Source organism: Dryobates pubescens, chromosome 25, assembly GCF_014839835.1.
Source record: "Dryobates pubescens isolate bDryPub1 chromosome 25, bDryPub1.pri, whole genome shotgun sequence".
Lineage (NCBI taxonomy): Eukaryota > Metazoa > Chordata > Aves > Piciformes > Picidae > Dryobates > Dryobates pubescens.
In genome coordinates this window covers 1,782,265-1,799,918 of record NC_071636.1, presented here as the reverse complement: position 1 = coordinate 1,799,918, position 17,654 = coordinate 1,782,265, and the positions used below count along the sequence as shown (strand labels likewise).

Sequence of the window (17,654 nt, the reverse complement as noted above, 5' to 3'; positions counted from 1 at the left end):
TGTTTTCCCCAGGACCTCCACCTGCTCCATCCTCTGCCTCTCCAGGCAGGTCTCATCCCTTGGGCCTTTGCAAACTTGAAACCTGCTTGAGAATTCCACATTCCCTTCCAAGAGGAGGGAAGGAGGGAAGCAGGGAAGCAGGCTGGCCCAGCTGCCTGCTTGCTGGGCTTGTAGGGGGGTGAAGGCTGGGGTTTGGGGTGCTCTTACTTCCTCTCCTCCAGGTTGGAGTTGGGATTCTTCATCTCCATTAATGCACAGCCAAATTTCTGCAGAGAAGAGATATGGGAAGACCATCAGTTTGGCCCATCTCTGCAAGAAACCAAGCCAGGACCTAAGCCTGGGCTGCGGCTCTGCTCTCTGCTTACTGCTCCCAGCAGCCTGCATCGCTGGTGTACAGGGCTGGAGAAGGTCATAGCTCCCCAGGCAAGGGGCTGGCACCTTCTGTGTGCCACTCACATCAGCAGGACAGGATGGATTTAGCAACAGGTTAGTTACTTAGAGATGCATAGAATGGTTTGGGTTGGAAGGGACCTCAAAGATCATCTAGTTCCAAGCTCCCTGCCATGGGCAGGGACACCTTCCACTAGACCAAGTTGCTTCCTCAGCCTGGCCTTGAACACCTCCAGGGAGGGGGCATCCACAGCCTCCCTTGGCAAACTGTTCCAGTCGTCTCACAGCAGGGCAAGTAGGCACAGCACCAGTTATCCCACAGCACCCAGACCTGTTTGGGGCCATTCCAGCTCAGGCTGAGGAAGAAGGGGATGCACCTCCCCACTCCCACTGTCCCTGCCCTGCCCACGCTCCTGCTGCAGTCACACATCCCCATGCTCTGTCCTACCTCTCCATTCTCTGGTGGGTCTCCATTGCCAAAGGTGCTTGTGACCACCAGGACCATGGTTTCATGCTCCAAGTGCACAATGTCATACTCATCCATGGACATCACCTGGAAGCAACAGAGGTTTTAGCAAGAGGCCTTTGGTGGATTCATCTATCACCAGCCAGTCTCCTTAGGTGGACTCTAGTCCACCTGGGATGAGAGCAGCACATCCTTGCTGACTCCATGCCAGTGCATTAATAGAGATACCCACAGAAGGAGGATGAGAAGCAGAGCCTCAAGAGGCATGAACAAACCACGGGGCTCCCACCTGAGAGGCGGCAGACAAATGTCTGCTGCAGTGCCTGCGGGAGAACTCGCTGGAAAAATCCCTCTGCAAGCTTCAATCCAGACCCACAAGGTCATATCCTGGGAGCTGCTGAAGACCCAAGCTCCACACATGTTGAGTACCAACAGCCATTTCTTTCTTTCCTTGGGCTGGCACCATACCTTGGCATCGAAGGCGTGCTTGAAGATTTCACACAGAGTTTTTGCATAGACCTGCGACTTCCCCGTTTCCGTGGCGTACAGGATGGTTGCTTTGACCCTCTTGGCCATGGCCTGTCCCATCAGCTTGGCTGAGAACTTCACAGCTCTGGGAAGCAAGAAGAAAGCCTGCTAAGAGAGCTTGTTTTCTTGCTGGTGCCTGCAGCTCAGCCGGTTCACACCGTTGGATTTGTCAGCGAGCGCAGAGCCTGCCTTAAAGCCCCCGGTGTCAGCTTGGGGTGGTTGCTGTGATGTGCCCAACAGGGAAGGCAGGGAAGAGTCTGTCTAGGCTTAGAGCCACAGCATCATTTTGGTTGGAAAAGAGCTGTGAGATAATTGAGTCCAACCCTTAACCCAGCACTGCCAGGGCATCACTTAAACCATCTCCCTCTGCACCATACCTACATGGCCGTGAAACCTCTTCAGGGATGGAGATTCCACCACTGCCCTGGGAAAACTGGGCCAGGACATGACAACCCTTGGGGGGAAGAAATTGTTCCTCATGTCCAAGCTAAACCTCCTCTGGTGCAATTTGAGGCCATTTCCTCTTGTCCTATCACTCCTTACTTAAGAGAAGAAACCAACCCCCACCTGGTTCCAATCCCCTTTCAGGAAGCCATAGAGAGCAATGAGGTCTCCTCTCAGCCTCCTTTTCTTCAGGCTGAACATTCTCAGCTGCTCCTCCTGTTCTCCAGACTCTTCTCCAGCTCTGTTGCACTTCTCTGGACCTGCTCCAGCCCCTCAATGTCCTTCTTGGAGTGAGGGACCCAAAACTACACCCAGTATTCAAGGAGTGACCTCACCAGTGTCCAGTATCAAGGGTCAATCCCTGCCCTACTCCTGCTGGCCACACTATTGCTGATCCAGGCCAGGATGCTGGTGGCCTTCTTGGCCACCTGGGCACATGCTGGCTTGTCTTCAGCTGGCTATTGACCAGTCAATTGTCAGAGAGGAAGGTGAGATGGAGGGACTCGAAGACAGATCTGAAATACCCAAATGGAAATAGGGAGGAAAATGCTTAGCCAAGTGTGGAGCTGCTCCTGCTGAAGGAGCAGAGAAGCAGAAGAAGAATGAGAGGCTGAAAAGCAGTAAGCATATCACCTCAAAGGAAAAGCTGGAGACCAACCAGAGCCCAAGCTTCAGGATGAACAGTGGCTTCTCCTTCTCTTTATGTCTTCATCTCCTAGCCAGCTGACTTTGTGCAGGAGGTGTCTAAGGCGAGCAGCGGCGCCTGGGCTCCACACATCACACACAAAGCCCCAAGACGCCAAGCAGGCCAGAGGAGGCTGTCTGGAGAGCCTTTGATTTGCACTCCAGTGATGCAATGAACTCTCCTCTGAGGAGCAGCCCTCCTGAGGCTCAGTGCTTGCACGTTGCTTTGAGCTCTTGCAGGGCTGTGTCTAGCCGTCTGCCTCCCGCGGCTGCCATCCTGACTGGAGCTTTGGCTGCAGTTCTCCCGTGGAATCAGCTCTGACAGCAGGGCAGAGGGGCCCTGAGAGGTCACCAGCCTCTCTAATCCCAGCCAAGGTGATGCAGACCCAGAAGCACCAGCTTGGCCTCAGTGGGAACACAGTGATGGGGTCAAAGGAGGCTGTGGAGAGCCAGCTGTGGGTTACATGATAGGTCACCAAGGCCAGTGTGGCACATGGCTCATTGGAGGGGCATTCATGATCACACCAACCTCTCCTAAGTGCAGGAGAATATCATCACCTTTTCTAAGTGGACCACCAAGCCTTTAAAAGGGGCCACCAGAAAGGCAAGTCAGGAACACGCTGTGGGAGACTGCTGTAGCAGGGTGGTTGGACTGGATGGTCTCCAGAGGGCACTTTTAACCCTCACCAGTCTGTGACTTAGTCTGGTGTGTTGCAACAGGGAAGGGGCAACTTTCAGGGAGCTGAGACAGCACAAAGCATCTCCATGGCCTCTGCAAGAACAGGAGGTGCTTGACTCACTTTAACAGGGTGATCAGATCCTGCCCAGGGTGATCACCTTCAGCAGGATTCCTGCATCCCCTTCAGATGGGCCATGGGGAATGGATGTTGCAGATGGACTGCTTGGGCTGGCAGGAGAAGCAAGGAGGGAAGAAATGCTATAGGTTTGGAAAATCACTTGGAGAGATTAAAAAAAGAGAGGAACTAAGAGGTAGAACCCCCCCACCATGCTGGTGTGTCCTCTCTTCTCCAGGCAACTGCCCTCCAGGTCAAAGTCAGCCCCTGGAGCATTCCTCAGCATGTTTCATAGATTCACAGAATGGTTTGGGTTGGAAAGGACCTCAAAGATCATCCAGTTCCAATCCCCCTGCATGGGCAGGGACACCTTCCACGAGACCAGGCTGCTCAAGGCCTCTTCCAACCTGGTCTTGAGTGCCTCCAGGAAGGAGGCATCCACCACCTCCCTGGGCAAACCTGCTCCAGTCTCTCCCCACCCTCACTGGAAAGAATTTCTTCCTAATCTCCAGTCTCAATCTGCCCTCCTCAAGCTTCAGCTCTGCATGCTAAAGCTGCCCTTTCGCTTTCCCTGTCCCCAGGGGATGGAAGGGGCAGGGCAGGTGGGGACTGCAGGGTTAAACACTCTGCTTTGGCCAGGACCAGCGCAGCCTGTCCAAACAGGCTTCAAACCCACGCTGAGACCAGCGCCAGGCGCCGCGCTCGGGTCTGCTGGGCTGGCTCCGTCCCTTGTTCAGCCGAGATCCAGGCAGGATTGATGGGAATTGCTCTCCCCTCCACCAGGAACAATGGAGGTGGTTTGTTTTTTCCCCCCCCATTACCTGCCACCCTCACATTTTTATCAAGCTATGAATCAATTGCAGGCACACACACAAATAAAAGCCCCATTCCTTCCAACTCAATGGCTCTATTAATCTTCTCACACTCTCCACCAGCCCTGGGTTCCAGCCCAGCCCCAGGCACCAAGAGTCAGCCTAAGGAGAGCATTCATCAGCTGCTGATCATGTTTATGGATGCACCATGGAGAACAGCTCACAGAAGGTGACAGCTGAAGAGTGGGAACGAGCTGATAGGGAAGCTCAGGGAAGCTGAAGCGTGGGGAGATGCTGTGAGCAGCACAAGGCCACCTGGCAGCCTGGCCACAGATCTGGGGGCAGACCCAGCCCTCCCCAGCCTTAGCCCAGGGTTCTGCTGCCATGGAGCCAGCAGCTCCTACAAGAATCTCTCTGCTAGTGGCCCACTGGGGAGGCATCTGGGGCAGGATCAGCCAAAGGCTGCAAATGCCTCTTCATTCCTACACCCCAGCTGACCAGGAGCTTTGGCAGGACAGAGGGAGTCAAGTGGTCATTACCAGGGGTCAGCTGGCCATGAAGTGCAAACCTGAGCTCAGTATTGGTCCATTTGCAGCCTGCAGGGAGATTCCTCATTCCTAACTCCCCACTTCTTGCAAAGTGGGTATTTGGATGCTGAGGAACACACCGGAGACAAGTGCTCCTCAAACAGCTGAAGAGTGAGAGAGAGGAAATGAAATACAGATACCTGTGCCAGCATGGCCCTGAATGCCACCATGGGTGACCTCTTTGCCCCAGGAGGCAGTGAAAGGAGATGTACAGCCAACTGTACCCCCAAGAAGTGACAAAGCCATTCCTGAGCATTGAAGAACACCTTACTGGGGAATGAACCAGCCTGGGAGAAGAGACTATGTGCAACATCTAGTATTCACCTGTGACACATCTTTTGGTGGCCTGATGGGGTGTTCCACAGACTGACTGTTTCTCCAGGTGTCCCCTGTGGCAGCTAAAGCCTCCAGTGGACTGAGGAAAGATCTATAACCCATCAGCTACCCACATCCATGGGGCAGTGCTATCAAACAATGCAACAGACAGAGCTTCCCAAACCAGGAGGGGCCCCAGACACTCCAAGGCTTTCCAGAGCCTGTTGGTACTTACTTTGCTAACTTCTTAAAGCCAATGGCCCTCTTCTTGGTAGGTGTCCCATTGACCCCTTTCCAGACATGGGTGTTCCAGGGGTCAGGCTAGGAGAGAGAAGAGCAGCAGCAGCTGATGGGCAGTGCTCAGAGCTTTGGGAAATGATTATCTCACAGAATCATCACAGAATGGCTTATGTTGGAAGGGACCTTAGAGATCATCTACTCCAACCTCCCTTCCACTAGGTTTGGTTGCTCAAGGCCTCATCCAACCTGCTCTTGAACACCTCCAGGGAAGGGGCATCCACAGCCTCTCTGGGCAACCTCTTCCAGAGTCTCAGCACTCTTGCACTGAAGAGCTTCTTCCTGAACTGTAAGGCTAAACCTCCTCTCCCTCAGCTTCAAAACATTCCCCCTTGTCCTGTCTCTGGACACCCTCATGAGAAGTCCCTCTCCAGCCCTCCTGCAGGTTCTCTTCAGGTACTAGAAGGCAATTTTAATGTTCCCCCCAGACCCTTCTCTTCTCCAGGCTGAACAACCTCAGCTCCCTCACCTATCCTCATAGCAGAGCTGCTCCACTCCTTGGATCACCTTTGTGGCCTCCTCTGGACTCACTTCAGCAGCTCTGTGTCCTTCTCATGACGGGGCCACCCGAACTGAACGCAGCACTTCCTCTCATCATGAAGGGGAAGACTAGCTGGCCTCTTTCTAGCTCCTGATGGCCTCTTTCTAGCTCCTGATCTCTACAGGAGGCTCCTTGGAGCTCTCCTGGGGCAGCTGGGCAGTGGAGGATGCACAGGAAGAACTGCAATCTGCTAAAACCCTTGTTGGCTCAAAACAGCATCTGGCCAAGTGCTTTTCTCACCTCTGAGCTGAGCATCAATAGGTCACAGGCAACAAGGCAGCAGGCAACACCAGAAGGAGGGAGGTGATGCAAAACACATTCTTCCCCTCCCCAGCCCACAGTTGCTTTTCCCTAAGAGGCCCTTTGGGAAGAGCAGGCAGCTGAAGTGAGGAACAAGCTAATTCAGTGCCCTGGCAGGCGGCTGGCTGCGATCGGGGCCAGGAAGCATCGGGGTTCCTGGTGGATTGCTTACAGAAATGAACAGACTGCTCCTGCTTGGGGATTGTTCCTTAAGGGCTCTTGACTAAAGGTCACATTGTGTGAAAACCACCAGAACAGGGATGGTTGGCTAATGAGGGTGTGTGTGTTTGCTCAGAGCCTGCTTTCCCATGCTTTGGAGCGTTCAAGGCTCCAGCAGCAGCGTTTCAGCCCACGCAGGGCTTGGCCTGCTGGGCAGGGGACCCCTCCTCCCCCCAAGCAAAGTGTTGGATCCCCAGGCTGGCAGGAGCCATCCACTCAAGGAAGGGACATGATGACCACCAGCTCATTTCCTCACCTAGGCATCAAAGTGCAAAACGAGGCACTTCCAAAGGAAGGAAGCTCTGCTTAGTTCTGCTTCCAAGGGGGAAAGTTGGGTCCTTGGGTGTTCCATGTTCCCATGGGGGGACAAAAAAGCTATTCCCTTGTGGAAAGCTGTGACATCCAGGGGCTTATTACACCATGTGAAGGGGAATCACCACTTAGACTCATTCCTGGACTTCACTGCCTCAAGGAACAGCTTGTGGAAGGGATTAGATGGTGTCCATCTCCTTCCTGCACCTTCCCGCTCCCACCCTGCTCTTGGCTATCCCTTTGGGCAGGCAGCACCGGTGGAAGACAGGGTGCAGACAGTACCTGGTACTCAAAGGAGGGGGTGAGGCGGTAGTTGAGCATTTCCTGGTGGAAAACTGGGGTGATGCTGCCAGACATTGGTGGGACAATCCACACCCAGTCGGCAGGACAGCCTCCCCGGCAGCGGTACTCATTCTCCATGTGCTTGATAAAGGACTCGGTGGCTGAGTGGTGATCCACGATGGTCACCTTGTCACTCTGTTGGAGGGAGAAGAGAGCAGAGCCAACAGCTGTGGGTTACTGCAACCAAATTTTACATCTGGAGCTGTTTGACCCACATCATGGAACCACAGAATGGTTTGGGTTGGAAGGGACCAGTAAAGGTCATCTAACCCAGTCAGCAGGGACATGCCCCTCCTCCAGCAGGCTGCTCAGAGCCCCAGCAAGCCTGACCTTGAATGTCTCCAGGGATGAGGCCTCCACCAGCTGTCTGGGTAACCTGTCCCAGTGTTCCACCACCCTCACAGTAAAGAACTTGTTCCTAATGATGACCTCGCTTTCCTTCCACGTAGCCCTTATTTCATTTCTCCCTCCCACAGCCTTACAGGCCTGTACTTTTGGACATGACAGAGGGTGGCTGCTGACCATGGTCTTCCCAAGAAGGCTGCAAAACTGTCCTTGTCCTTCCTGAATGGATGCACTATGGGATGGGTGCTCCTCCTCTTCTCATGGGCCAAGCCAAGACTAAGATGGTGTGAAGGAGATGGAGCATCCTCTGCTCAGCCCCTAGGGAAACTCTTTCATGGCTTACACAGCTCCAGGAGCAGCTCTGATCCAGCTCCAGGAAGGACTCTCACCCACTGAAGTTGGGTTATCAAGGTCTAGTTTTGCTACCCAGCCTTCAGGTGAAGGTGGTGGTGAGGAGAACCTGGGCCAGTTCTTGCCTCATGGATGGGACAGAAGGGCTGGATCTTGCCCCCTCAGGGCACTCCCCCTGGAGCAGCAGAGCTCAGATGCTGCAGTGCTGTCTTTGCAACATCCAGGGCACAGAGATGATTAAATATCACTGCAGGCTCCTGGAACAGCCGAAAATGAGGAAGGCACAGCCCAGTTTCAGCTGAGTTTATCAGCTGCTGCCATTGTCCTTGGGAAGATGTCTTCACACTTGTCCCATCCAGTCCCTGTGTCCCTCAGGCATGACCCAAACAGAGTCCTGCTGCTCAAGTACCTGGAAGCTGTAGAGCACAGCAATGTTGATCTCCACCAGGGCCTGATCCTTCCACAGGGAGGAGGTTTTCCTCATATCCAGGTTCATTTTCTTGGCCACTTGCTGTAACAAAACATGGGAAGAGGTGAACACAATGAATGGCCAAGAACCAAGGACTGAAGTCTTTGCCTGGGGAGAGGAACCCAAAGGAGGGACTCAGGCTGACACAAGGCACTTGCAGGGCAGGGCAGCACACTTGCAAGGATGTTTTGCCTTCCTCTGAGAAAATGGGGTCCTGCCTTTTCCTCTCCATGACAGGAGCAAGGCCAGTCCCTTCCTCCCCTGAGCACAGGAAGATGCTGCTGAGAAGGGCCACCAAGCAGTTGCTCTTTGTGAGAGGAGAGGAAAAGAGTGGGTCTGTGGGACAGCAGGAGATGGTGGTGATCCATGTGTGGGGAGGAACAGACCCCTGGCCACAGTGTGGAGAGTCTCCATGCCATGGTAGAGCACTCCAGAGGGGGCAGCTGAGGATGGGCAGGCATGGCCCTGAAGGGTTTGTGAAATGTCTCAGTGCCCTCTCAGCCCCACCAGCTCTTAGCACTTGACCTCAGTCAAGCACATCAGGCTCCTGCTGATCCATAAGATGCCTTGAGAAGTCTCTGTGGAGCTCAGTGGGCATCACCACCCTCTGTGCTAGACACCAGCTGGCCACACAGGACACAACAAACTTGCCAGCCCACCAGATCCTTTGGCCATTTGGCTCCAGAAGGTGAATGCCCTGTACTCTCCCACTCAAGGCAACAATCTCCCAGTGTCCTGCCTGCTCCACACCCACCCACCCACTGCCCCAGGAGCTCCCTCCTGGCCTCCTCGGTGAGGGGCAGCTACCTCCAGGATGTTGTAGCGAGAGTTGTCGCAGTAGTCCCGGACGCCAATCTCTGTGCCCATGTACCAGCCACTGAAGGGGCAGGCAGAGAACTCCAAGCCACCAATCTCGAGGAGCATGTTGGAAACTGCTGGCAAGCCATACCACTTGAGGCCCAGGTCCTTAAACCATTCAAACCTGGTGGGACACAACAGGGTCAGGCCATCAGCTGCTCCCCGGGGCAGGCAGGGGGATCACAGAACCACAGAATCATAGAGTGTTAGTGGTTGGAAGGCACCCCCAGAGATCACCCAGGCCAAGCCCCTGCCAAAGCAGGATCAGCCAGGGCAGGTCACCCAGGAACACATCCAGGCAGGTTTAGAAAGTCTTCAGAGAAGGAGACTCCACAACCTCTCTTGGCAGCCTGCTCCACCCCTCCAGCACCCTCACACCAAACAAGTTTCTCCTCCTGTTGAGGAGGAACTCCCCAGGTTTCAGCTTATCCCCATTGTTCCTTGTCCTGTCACAGATAACCACCAAGAAGAGCCTGGCACCTTCATCTTGACACCCACCCCCCAGATATTTATAGCAATTGATAAGGTCTCCTCTCAGCCTCCTCCTCTCCAGACTAACCAGCCCCAGAGCTCTCAGTTTTCCTCCATAGCAGAGATGTTCCAAGTCCCTTCATCATCCTCACAACCTCTGTTGGATTCTACCAGCGGTTCCCTGTCCCTCTTGAACTGGGGAGCCCCAAACTGGACACAGTACTCCAGGCATGGTGTCACCAGTGCAGAGTAAAGGGGGAGGAGAATCTCCCTAGACCTGCTGGCCACGCTTTTCTTGATGCACCTCAGGATAACATTTGCCCTCTTGGCCACAAGGGCACATTGCTGTCCACTAGGAATGGAGGAGGTCACTTTGCTCCAGCCACCAGATTACGAGCAGACTATCTCCCTCACTTGGGGAGGAGGGGATGTGTCAGGGGTGTTGCAGGGTGATGTAAGTCCTGGAAGACCTGAGACAAGGACACAAATTGCTTCCCACCTCCAGGCTCTGCCCACTTTGCCCTGTAAGAGGGTCTTGGGCAAAGCCCCCAAGTCATGAGCAGGCCAATAACAGGAGAAGGCTTAGAGTGAAACCAGAGTCCTGCTGATAGCCTCAAGCAGTTTTGGGGCTCTCTCTGACTTACTTGGGATGCCTGATGGGCACTTCCAGCACCAGCTCCGGAGGGATCTCGAAGAGCTCTGGGTCGTTGCCGTTGGCTTGCAGGAGCAGAGGCAGGATGTCGAAGCGCCCGTAGGGTGCCTTCCACCCTTGCTGAATGCAGATCTACAGGCAAAACAAAGGTGGGGTTGGAAACCCCAGCAGGTCATAAAGCTCCTCAAGCAATCTGCTTGAGGTGACCCTGCTTTAGCAGGGGAGCTGGACTGGATCATCTCCAGAGGTCCCTTCCAACCCCCACCGGTCTGTGATTCCGGTGTTGCAAGAGGGAAAGGACAGCTTCTGGGGAGTGGAGAGAGCACAAAGCATCTCCATGGCCTTTGCAAGAATTAGAGGTGTCTGATTCACTTTGATAGGGTGATCAGATCCTGTCCAGGGTGATCAAGTTCAGCAGGACCCTGCATCCCCTTCAGATGAGCCAAGGGGAATGGAGACTGTAGGTGGACTGGCTGCACTGGCAGAAGAGAAACAAGAAGGGAAGGAATGCTCCAGGGTTGGAAGAATCTCCTGAGGTCCCTTCCAACCCATACCATGCTAGGCTATGGTGACTCTGTGATTATGGGCTGGGAGTCACATGGCACTGAGCAGGGTCTCCTGACAGCATCCCTGCTTGGCCCTTATGGTTGAGCAGCACCTCCATCCAAGGGAGCTGAGGTATGAGGCTGCCTTCTCAGCCAACCCACGGCCAAGCAAGGGGGATCTGGGCTCAAAATGAGCTTAGAACATCTGCAGGCAGGGACAGGCTCTGAAAAAGCTCCTGACTCTATTTGTGCCTGCAATGATGAAGGAGAAAATGGGTGGGAAAAGGAGTTTGGGAGGAGCTGAGCAGAGCACTGGTGCAGGGTGGGCAGTGCCCACAGGCAGCAGCAGAATGCAGATCTCCTGATTCCCACCAGGCTAGGTCAGCAGTGGGTCCTCCTGCAACAGTTCCCTCAGCACCACCAAGTGACCCCTTCTTGGCTAGAGGAGCATGAGACATGAATCTCTCAGTGCAGCTGTAGCCAACTCCTACATGAGTGGAAGCTTTGATTCCTGGGGAGATATCCAAGGGCTTCATTCTCACAGATTCATAGAGCCACAGACTGGTTTGGGTTAGAAGGGATCTTCAAGACCATCCAGATCCAACCCCCCTGCCATGGGATGGGACACCTCCCACTAGCCCAAGCTTCCAGTGCCTTAAAGACACAAAATGGTGACTGGAAAAAAACCTGCTCAATGCTGAGAGTGCCCAGGTTGGGTCTGAGAGTGAGTCAGGAGGACCTGTTCATAGGATTCATAGAATGGCTTAGGTTGGAAGGGACATCAAAGATCATCTAGTTCCACCTCCTTGCCATGGGCAGGGACACCTCCCACCAGCCCAGGCTGCTCCTCCAGCCTGGCTTTCAACACTTCAGGGATGAGGCATCCACAACCTCCCTGGGCAACCTGTTCCAGGGCCTCCCTCTCCATCTCCTTCAGGCTTCATTGTTGGCAGTGCTCAGCAAGCCCTTCTGCTGCCTCGGTGTAGGGTGGCAGAGGAGACCTCCTTGGTTCAGAGAATGGTGTGGGTTGGAAGGAACCTTCAAGATCATCCAGTTCCAACCTCCCTCTAGAGGAAGGGACACCTTCACCTAGACCAGCTCGCTCAAGACCTCATCCAACCTGACTGTGAACACCTCCAGAGAGGAGGCATCCATAACTTCTGTGGGCAACCTGTGCCAGTGTCTCCCCACCCTCACTGGAAAGAATTTCTTCCTCCTCTCCAGTCCCAACCTGCTTCTTTTTGTTTCGTGGCACTGCAGCACCCCCCCGGGAGGGTCAGAGGCTGTGCGCGCCGCCAGCAGCGCCGTGCCCGCGGCTTCGGGCGGGGAGGGAGGCGGCCTCGGGCGGTACCTCTGTCAGCTCCACGTTTGCAGGGTCCCCCAGCACGGTGCCGTCGGGCTGCTTGTAGCCGGCGTAGCGGATGAGCTGCGCGTTCCAGATGCGGAAGTCGTGCTTGCTGTCCGTCCGCTGCGGGAAGATGGTGATGGCAGACCTGGGAGGGAGAGGCAGCGCTGCTGGGCGCCAAGGGCGTCGCAAGGACACAGCACAGGAGTCGTCAGAGCGATGCTGGGGGAAAGGGGCTGCCCCTGCCTGTCACCGCCCTGTGCCCCAGCGCTGCTTGTGCCATGGACGAGCCCCGGTGTCCCGTTCTGGGCTCCTCAGTTTAAGAAGGACATTGAGACACTGGAAGGTGTCCAGAGAAGGGCAACGAGGCTGGGGAGGGGTCTGGAGCACAGCCCTGTGAGGAGAGGCTGAGGGGGCTGGGGGTGGCTGAGGGGAGACCTTCTTGCTCTCTACAGCTACCTGAAGGGAGGTTGTAGCCAGGTGGGGGTTGGGCTCTTTTCCCAGGCAAGCAGCACCAGAACAAGAGGACACAGCATCAAGCTGTGCCAGGGGAACTTATGGCTGAAGGTGAGGAGAAAGTTCTTCCCAGAAAGAGCAATTGGCCATTGGAATGTGCTGCCCAGGGAGATGGTGGAGACACCATCCACAGAGGTGTTGAAAAAGGGATTAGAGGTGGCACTTGAAGCCATGGTTTAGTTAGTCATGAGGTGTTGGGCGATAGGTTGGACTGGATGATCTCTGAGGTCTTTTCCAACCTTATTGAGTCTATGTTTCTATGATCTTAGAGTCACAGGATGTTAGGGGTTGGAAGGGACCTCCAGAGATCATCCAGTCCAACCTCCCTGCCAGAGAAGAATCACCCAGGACAGGCCACACAGGAACAGATCCAAGTGGGTTTGGAATCTCCCCAGAGAAGGAGGTTCCACAACCTCTCTGGGCAGCCTGCTCCAGCACCCTCACACCAAACAAGTTTCTCCTCCTGTTGAGGTGGAACTTGCTGGCTTCCAGTTTATCTCTGTGGTTCCTTGTCCTATCACTGGGCACCACCAAAAAGAGTCTGGCAGCTTCCTCTTGACACCCAGCCCTCAGATACTTACAGACATCCATAAGATCCCCTCTTAGCCTTCTCCTCTCAAGACTAAACAGTTACTCTATTTCCTTCTCCAGAAGAAGTCATGGCCAGGTGCAACCCAGCTCTGGAATGTGGAGAGCTTCCAGCAATTCAGCTGCAGGTACAAGCTGGCTGCTCACATGCAGGTTCAGATAGATCTGGAGAGCAGCTCATGCTCTGCCCTTGATGCAGAGTATAGGAAAGGAGAAATAACTGGAACATCTGCCCTTTAGGGTCCCATGGGCAGCCAGAACAGATGTACTTGGACCAGAAGGACCCCTTCTGCTGATACCAGGTCACTCTAAGCCTCCCCAGGGCAGAGGCTGGCTACAACCATCCTGTTTGGCTGCAGCCATCCCATTGTGCAGTGGATGTTAAACGGGACAATGTCAGCAGGGCCACATCCAGGGACCTTCAGCTGCAAACTCTGGAGTCTCACCTGAGGTTCCCTTTGTTGGTGGCATATTTGATGTGGTTGCAGATGTAATTGAACATCCCATGGGCTGTGGTGCAATCCCGGGCATCAAACACCTGCAAGAGTGGAAATAATTCTGGTGATGCTGCAAGATGCTCCAAGTCCTAGGGCAGAGCCAAGCAGAAGGATCAGAGCACAGGGAAAGCCCTCGAGGCCAACGTGACTTCAAAGGGATCTAAAGCTCCATAATTATGTGTTCCCTGCCTTTACAACATGTGGATGTCTAATCCAGCTGCCCCTTCTGTGCTGGAGAGGTGAGTCATCTGCTGCTCAAGCAAAAACCTCCTCAATTCAGTGCTCTCAACCTGCTGCTGCTCCTATTGGCTTACCCACCAACAGTTCTGGTTTCTTCTCTTTGTCTCTTAAAGATCAAGACTCCAAGCTGAAAGAGGAGAAGTGTCAGTCAGGGCTCAGGTTCACTGAGAGGGTGAGGAATCATAGAGTCATAGAAGGGTTTGGGTTGTGTCATGGGTTGAGTCAAATCTGCTGATGTTAACCCAGGGAGCTGTGTGAACCCAGGACAGGTTGGAAGGGACTTTTCAAGGTCACCCAGTGAGCAGGGACCTCTGCAACTAGAGCAGGTTGCTCAGAGCCCCCAAAACCTGACCTGGAATGATTCTAGGCATGGGACATGGACAAAAGAATGGGGGAACCAGGAAGGAGGGTCAGTAGGAGGCTTGAGGACAGTTTCAGGCAGAAATGGTTCCTCTCATGGTTCAGATATGGCAAAAGGAACAGTGGAAGAGAAGAGCTGAAGGCTGAGCTGGGAGTGAAGGAGGCTCAGCTTCCCAGCCCCAAGCACTGCCAAGCCATGTGTGAAGCAGCCCCAAGAATAGCTCAGCAGCACTTGAGCTGTGCTCCAGGCTACAGAGTGATATGTCATCTCCATACCAAGGGATTCCACTAGAGATCATGAAATCAGATCCTACCCTGCACTTTCAGCCAGCCAAAAGGGCACAGAGACAAACCTTCTCCTGCCCTAGCATCTCTGTCCCAAGGATGAGTGTGTTCTGCTGCCCCTCTCCAGGAAGAACAGTGGTTTGGGGAGTAGCATGTAAGATGTTGGAGCAGTGTCTGAGGTTGGGAAATCTTCTTTAGAGCACCAGCTTCCAGCTGGCCCTCTTTCACACTCAGACACTTAGGCTACACCTGCCCCACAGATGCTTTTCCAGCTTCTGCTGACCTCCCAACCCATGCATCCCCAAGGCTCTCAAGGAGACCGCAGCTGCTGTGCTCTGAACCCCCCCAAAGAACCTGTGCTGTGCTTCCCCAGATGCTTGAAGAGCAAGTGTGGCCTCTCCAAAACTCCTGTGCAGCCATAGCCTGGCAGCTGCCTGCTGCTGTGCTGGTGCTCACCTGCAGCTTGGACCACTGAATCCTGCCCACGCAGCGAGCTGCATTCCTCCAGGCATGCTTAGCTCCATAGATCAGCTCCGTGTCCCGCAGCTGGTAGGTGTCAGTGGCTTCAATCTCCTTGGTCACTTCTTCCAGCCTTTCCATGTGGGCTTTGGAGCCAGATCTGCATGGGTGGGCAATGGAGGAGATAACAGCTGGCCCAGTGCAAGTGAATCACAGCCTCACAGAACAGTTTGAGTTGGAAGAGACCTTTGAAGCTCATCTTGTCCATCCCTGCTGCAGCCAGCAGGGACAGCTGCAACCAGAGCAGGTTGCTCAGAGCCACAAACCACCTCACCTGGAATGGTTCCAGGCAAGAGGCATCTCCCACCTCTCTGGGCAACCTGGGAGAGGGTCTCAGCACCCTCAGTGTCAACCATTTCTTCCTTCTCTCCAGGCTGAATCTCCCTCTTTCAGTTTCAAACCATCACCTCTTGTCCTGGCACAACAGGCCCTGCTAAAACTCTGCCCCCATCTTTCTATCAGCCCTTTTCAGTACTGAAAGGCTGCAATAAGGTCACCCCAGAGCCTTCTCTGGGCTAGACAAACCAAACAAGAGGGGTCAGTAATTTGCACAGAGACACACAATAAATGCTGGGAATGAAACCCCCCTGAAGAAGCAGCTGAATGTGGAGCACCACAGTCTCACCCTGCTTTGAATCACAGCCATAGGTGACATCTCAGCATGAGCAGCAGCCTTGGACTGTGACCTTCTCTGGTCAATACTTACCTCTTTATGGAGGAGTAGTACTGGTCAATGAAGTCCTTAGCCAAGAGGAGAAGCTCCTCTTTAGTCCTGGTATCTTCTGACTTGCGGACATGCTGGCTGGGGGTCATGACTGAGCCCATGCAGATCTGCTCGGTGCACGCAGTGGCCTGGTGAGACAGGAGGGGACAACAGAGTCTTGGGCTGCTGCAGCACTTTCTGTTACATGAGCTGGGCTGGGAGCAGTCAACAGCTATCTCTGCAGAAGTTGGTGGCATCTTTGACAAAGAGGGAGGTTTCCAGATCATTGGTTTTCACACCTCCCAGCAACGCTGCAGAAGGCAGCCCAAGCGTGTGCAGTCACCTGGTGCTGAAGGACGTGCCCTAGCGGGGGCCTGGCAGTGCTGGCTTAGCAGCTGGACTCTGTGATCTTAAAGTTCTCTTCTAGCCAAAATGATTCAGTGATTCTGTCTCAACTGGGGCTCACTAGCTGCCCCAGCTTGGCATAAAGCCCCCTGCCTGTCCTGATGGATGCCAGACAGGCTTCCCTCTCGCCCGCCGGAGAAAGGAGAGGTGGCCACAGTTCACCCAGCTCTGCGTTTCCAGGTGAAGCCAGCTCGGAAACGCTGTGATCCACTCAGTTATGCTCAGGCCACCTTTCAGGCAGTCCCCTCAGCTCCACTCACCATGGCTGTCTTGAGGTGCAGGGTGTCATGAAGCACGGAGCCAGTCTCCCAGTTCCTGATCTTGACGAAGCGCGGGCACTTGGAAGGGCTGCCGTTCACTGCGCCCTTCGTTGGCGACTGCCGCCCGCAGGGCAGTGGCTGGACAGCAGGGGAGAGCAGGCACAGGGTTAGTGTTCATCAGCCAGACACAGGGAAAAGACCACAGCAACGAGGAACAACTTCATAGACTCACAGATTGGTTTAGGTTGGAAGGGACCTCAAAAATCATCCAGTTCTAACCCCCCTGCCATGGGCAGGGACACCTCCCACCAGCCTCATCCAACCTGCTCTTGAACACCTCCAGGGAGGGGGGATCCACAACATCCCTGGGCAACCTGTGCCAGTGTCTCACCACCTTTATGGCAATGAACTTGTGCCTGTGCCAGTATAGCAAGAGAAGGTCTGTGACCCAAATATTGGCAATGTTTGGGACCTACAATGGAGCAAACAACTCTCCAGGCAAGTGAGAAATCATCTCTGTCTGCACAACAGCCAGAAGTGTAGAAGAGGAGTTAAAACATTAGATATTACTTAGGGGAATGTTGTGTTCAAGTTTCCTCCTGGAAGTCTTAACCTCTCTGCACTACAAGAAGGACATTGAGGTCCTCGAGTCAGTCCAGAGAAGGGCAATGAAGCTGCTGAAGGGTCTGGAGAACAGGGCTGGCGAGGGGCAGCTCAGGGAACTGAGGTCATTCAGCCTGGAGAAAAGGAGGCTGAGGGGAGACCTTCTCACTCTCTACTGTTCTCTGGAAGGAGACTGGAGCAAGGTGGGGGTAACAAGTGATAGGATGAGAGGAAATGGCCTCAAGTTGCACCAGCAGAGGTTTAAGTCGGGTATTAGAAGAAACTTCTGACTGGAAGGGTTCTCAAAGCCTGGCACAGGCTGCCCAGGGAGGTGGTTGAATCCCCATCCCTGTAGGTGTTTAAAAGAGGCAGAGATGTGGTGCTGAGAGACATGGGTTAGCACCAGCCTGGGTAGAGTTAGAGAAGGGTTGGACTGCATGATCTTAAAGGTGTTTTCTAACCAAAACAACTCTATGATTCTAAGCCCCACTGGATGTTTCCTTTCAAGGAGCTTCACCTGCTGAGGCTTCACATGTGCCAAGCTCTGCCTCATTAATACAAGCATCAAGATCAAGCCAATCATTCCTCTGAGCAAGCCAAAGGCACAACTC

The 17,654-nt window shown here is 54.1% G+C and overlaps 1 protein-coding gene across 1 annotated transcript in view; it reads right to left on the bottom strand.

The window, feature by feature from the left end:
* The window catches only part of NOS1 (nitric oxide synthase 1), a 53,392-nt gene that overhangs the window by 16,044 nt on the left and 19,694 nt on the right, over positions 1 to 17,654 (bottom strand). The window contains exons 3-15 of the mRNA XM_054173198.1: positions 16,441 to 16,578; positions 15,779 to 15,924; positions 15,010 to 15,172; positions 13,618 to 13,709; positions 12,074 to 12,215; positions 10,170 to 10,309; positions 9,004 to 9,178; positions 8,137 to 8,238; positions 6,972 to 7,166; positions 5,256 to 5,341; positions 1,325 to 1,469; positions 839 to 943; positions 208 to 266 (exon numbers count right to left, since the gene is read on the bottom strand). Of these exons, the coding sequence (XP_054029173.1) occupies positions 208 to 266; positions 839 to 943; positions 1,325 to 1,469; positions 5,256 to 5,341; positions 6,972 to 7,166; positions 8,137 to 8,238; positions 9,004 to 9,178; positions 10,170 to 10,309; positions 12,074 to 12,215; positions 13,618 to 13,709; positions 15,010 to 15,172; positions 15,779 to 15,924; positions 16,441 to 16,578 (1,688 nt within the window). The remainder of the gene's footprint in view (positions 1 to 207; positions 267 to 838; positions 944 to 1,324; positions 1,470 to 5,255; positions 5,342 to 6,971; positions 7,167 to 8,136; positions 8,239 to 9,003; positions 9,179 to 10,169; positions 10,310 to 12,073; positions 12,216 to 13,617; positions 13,710 to 15,009; positions 15,173 to 15,778; positions 15,925 to 16,440; positions 16,579 to 17,654) is intronic.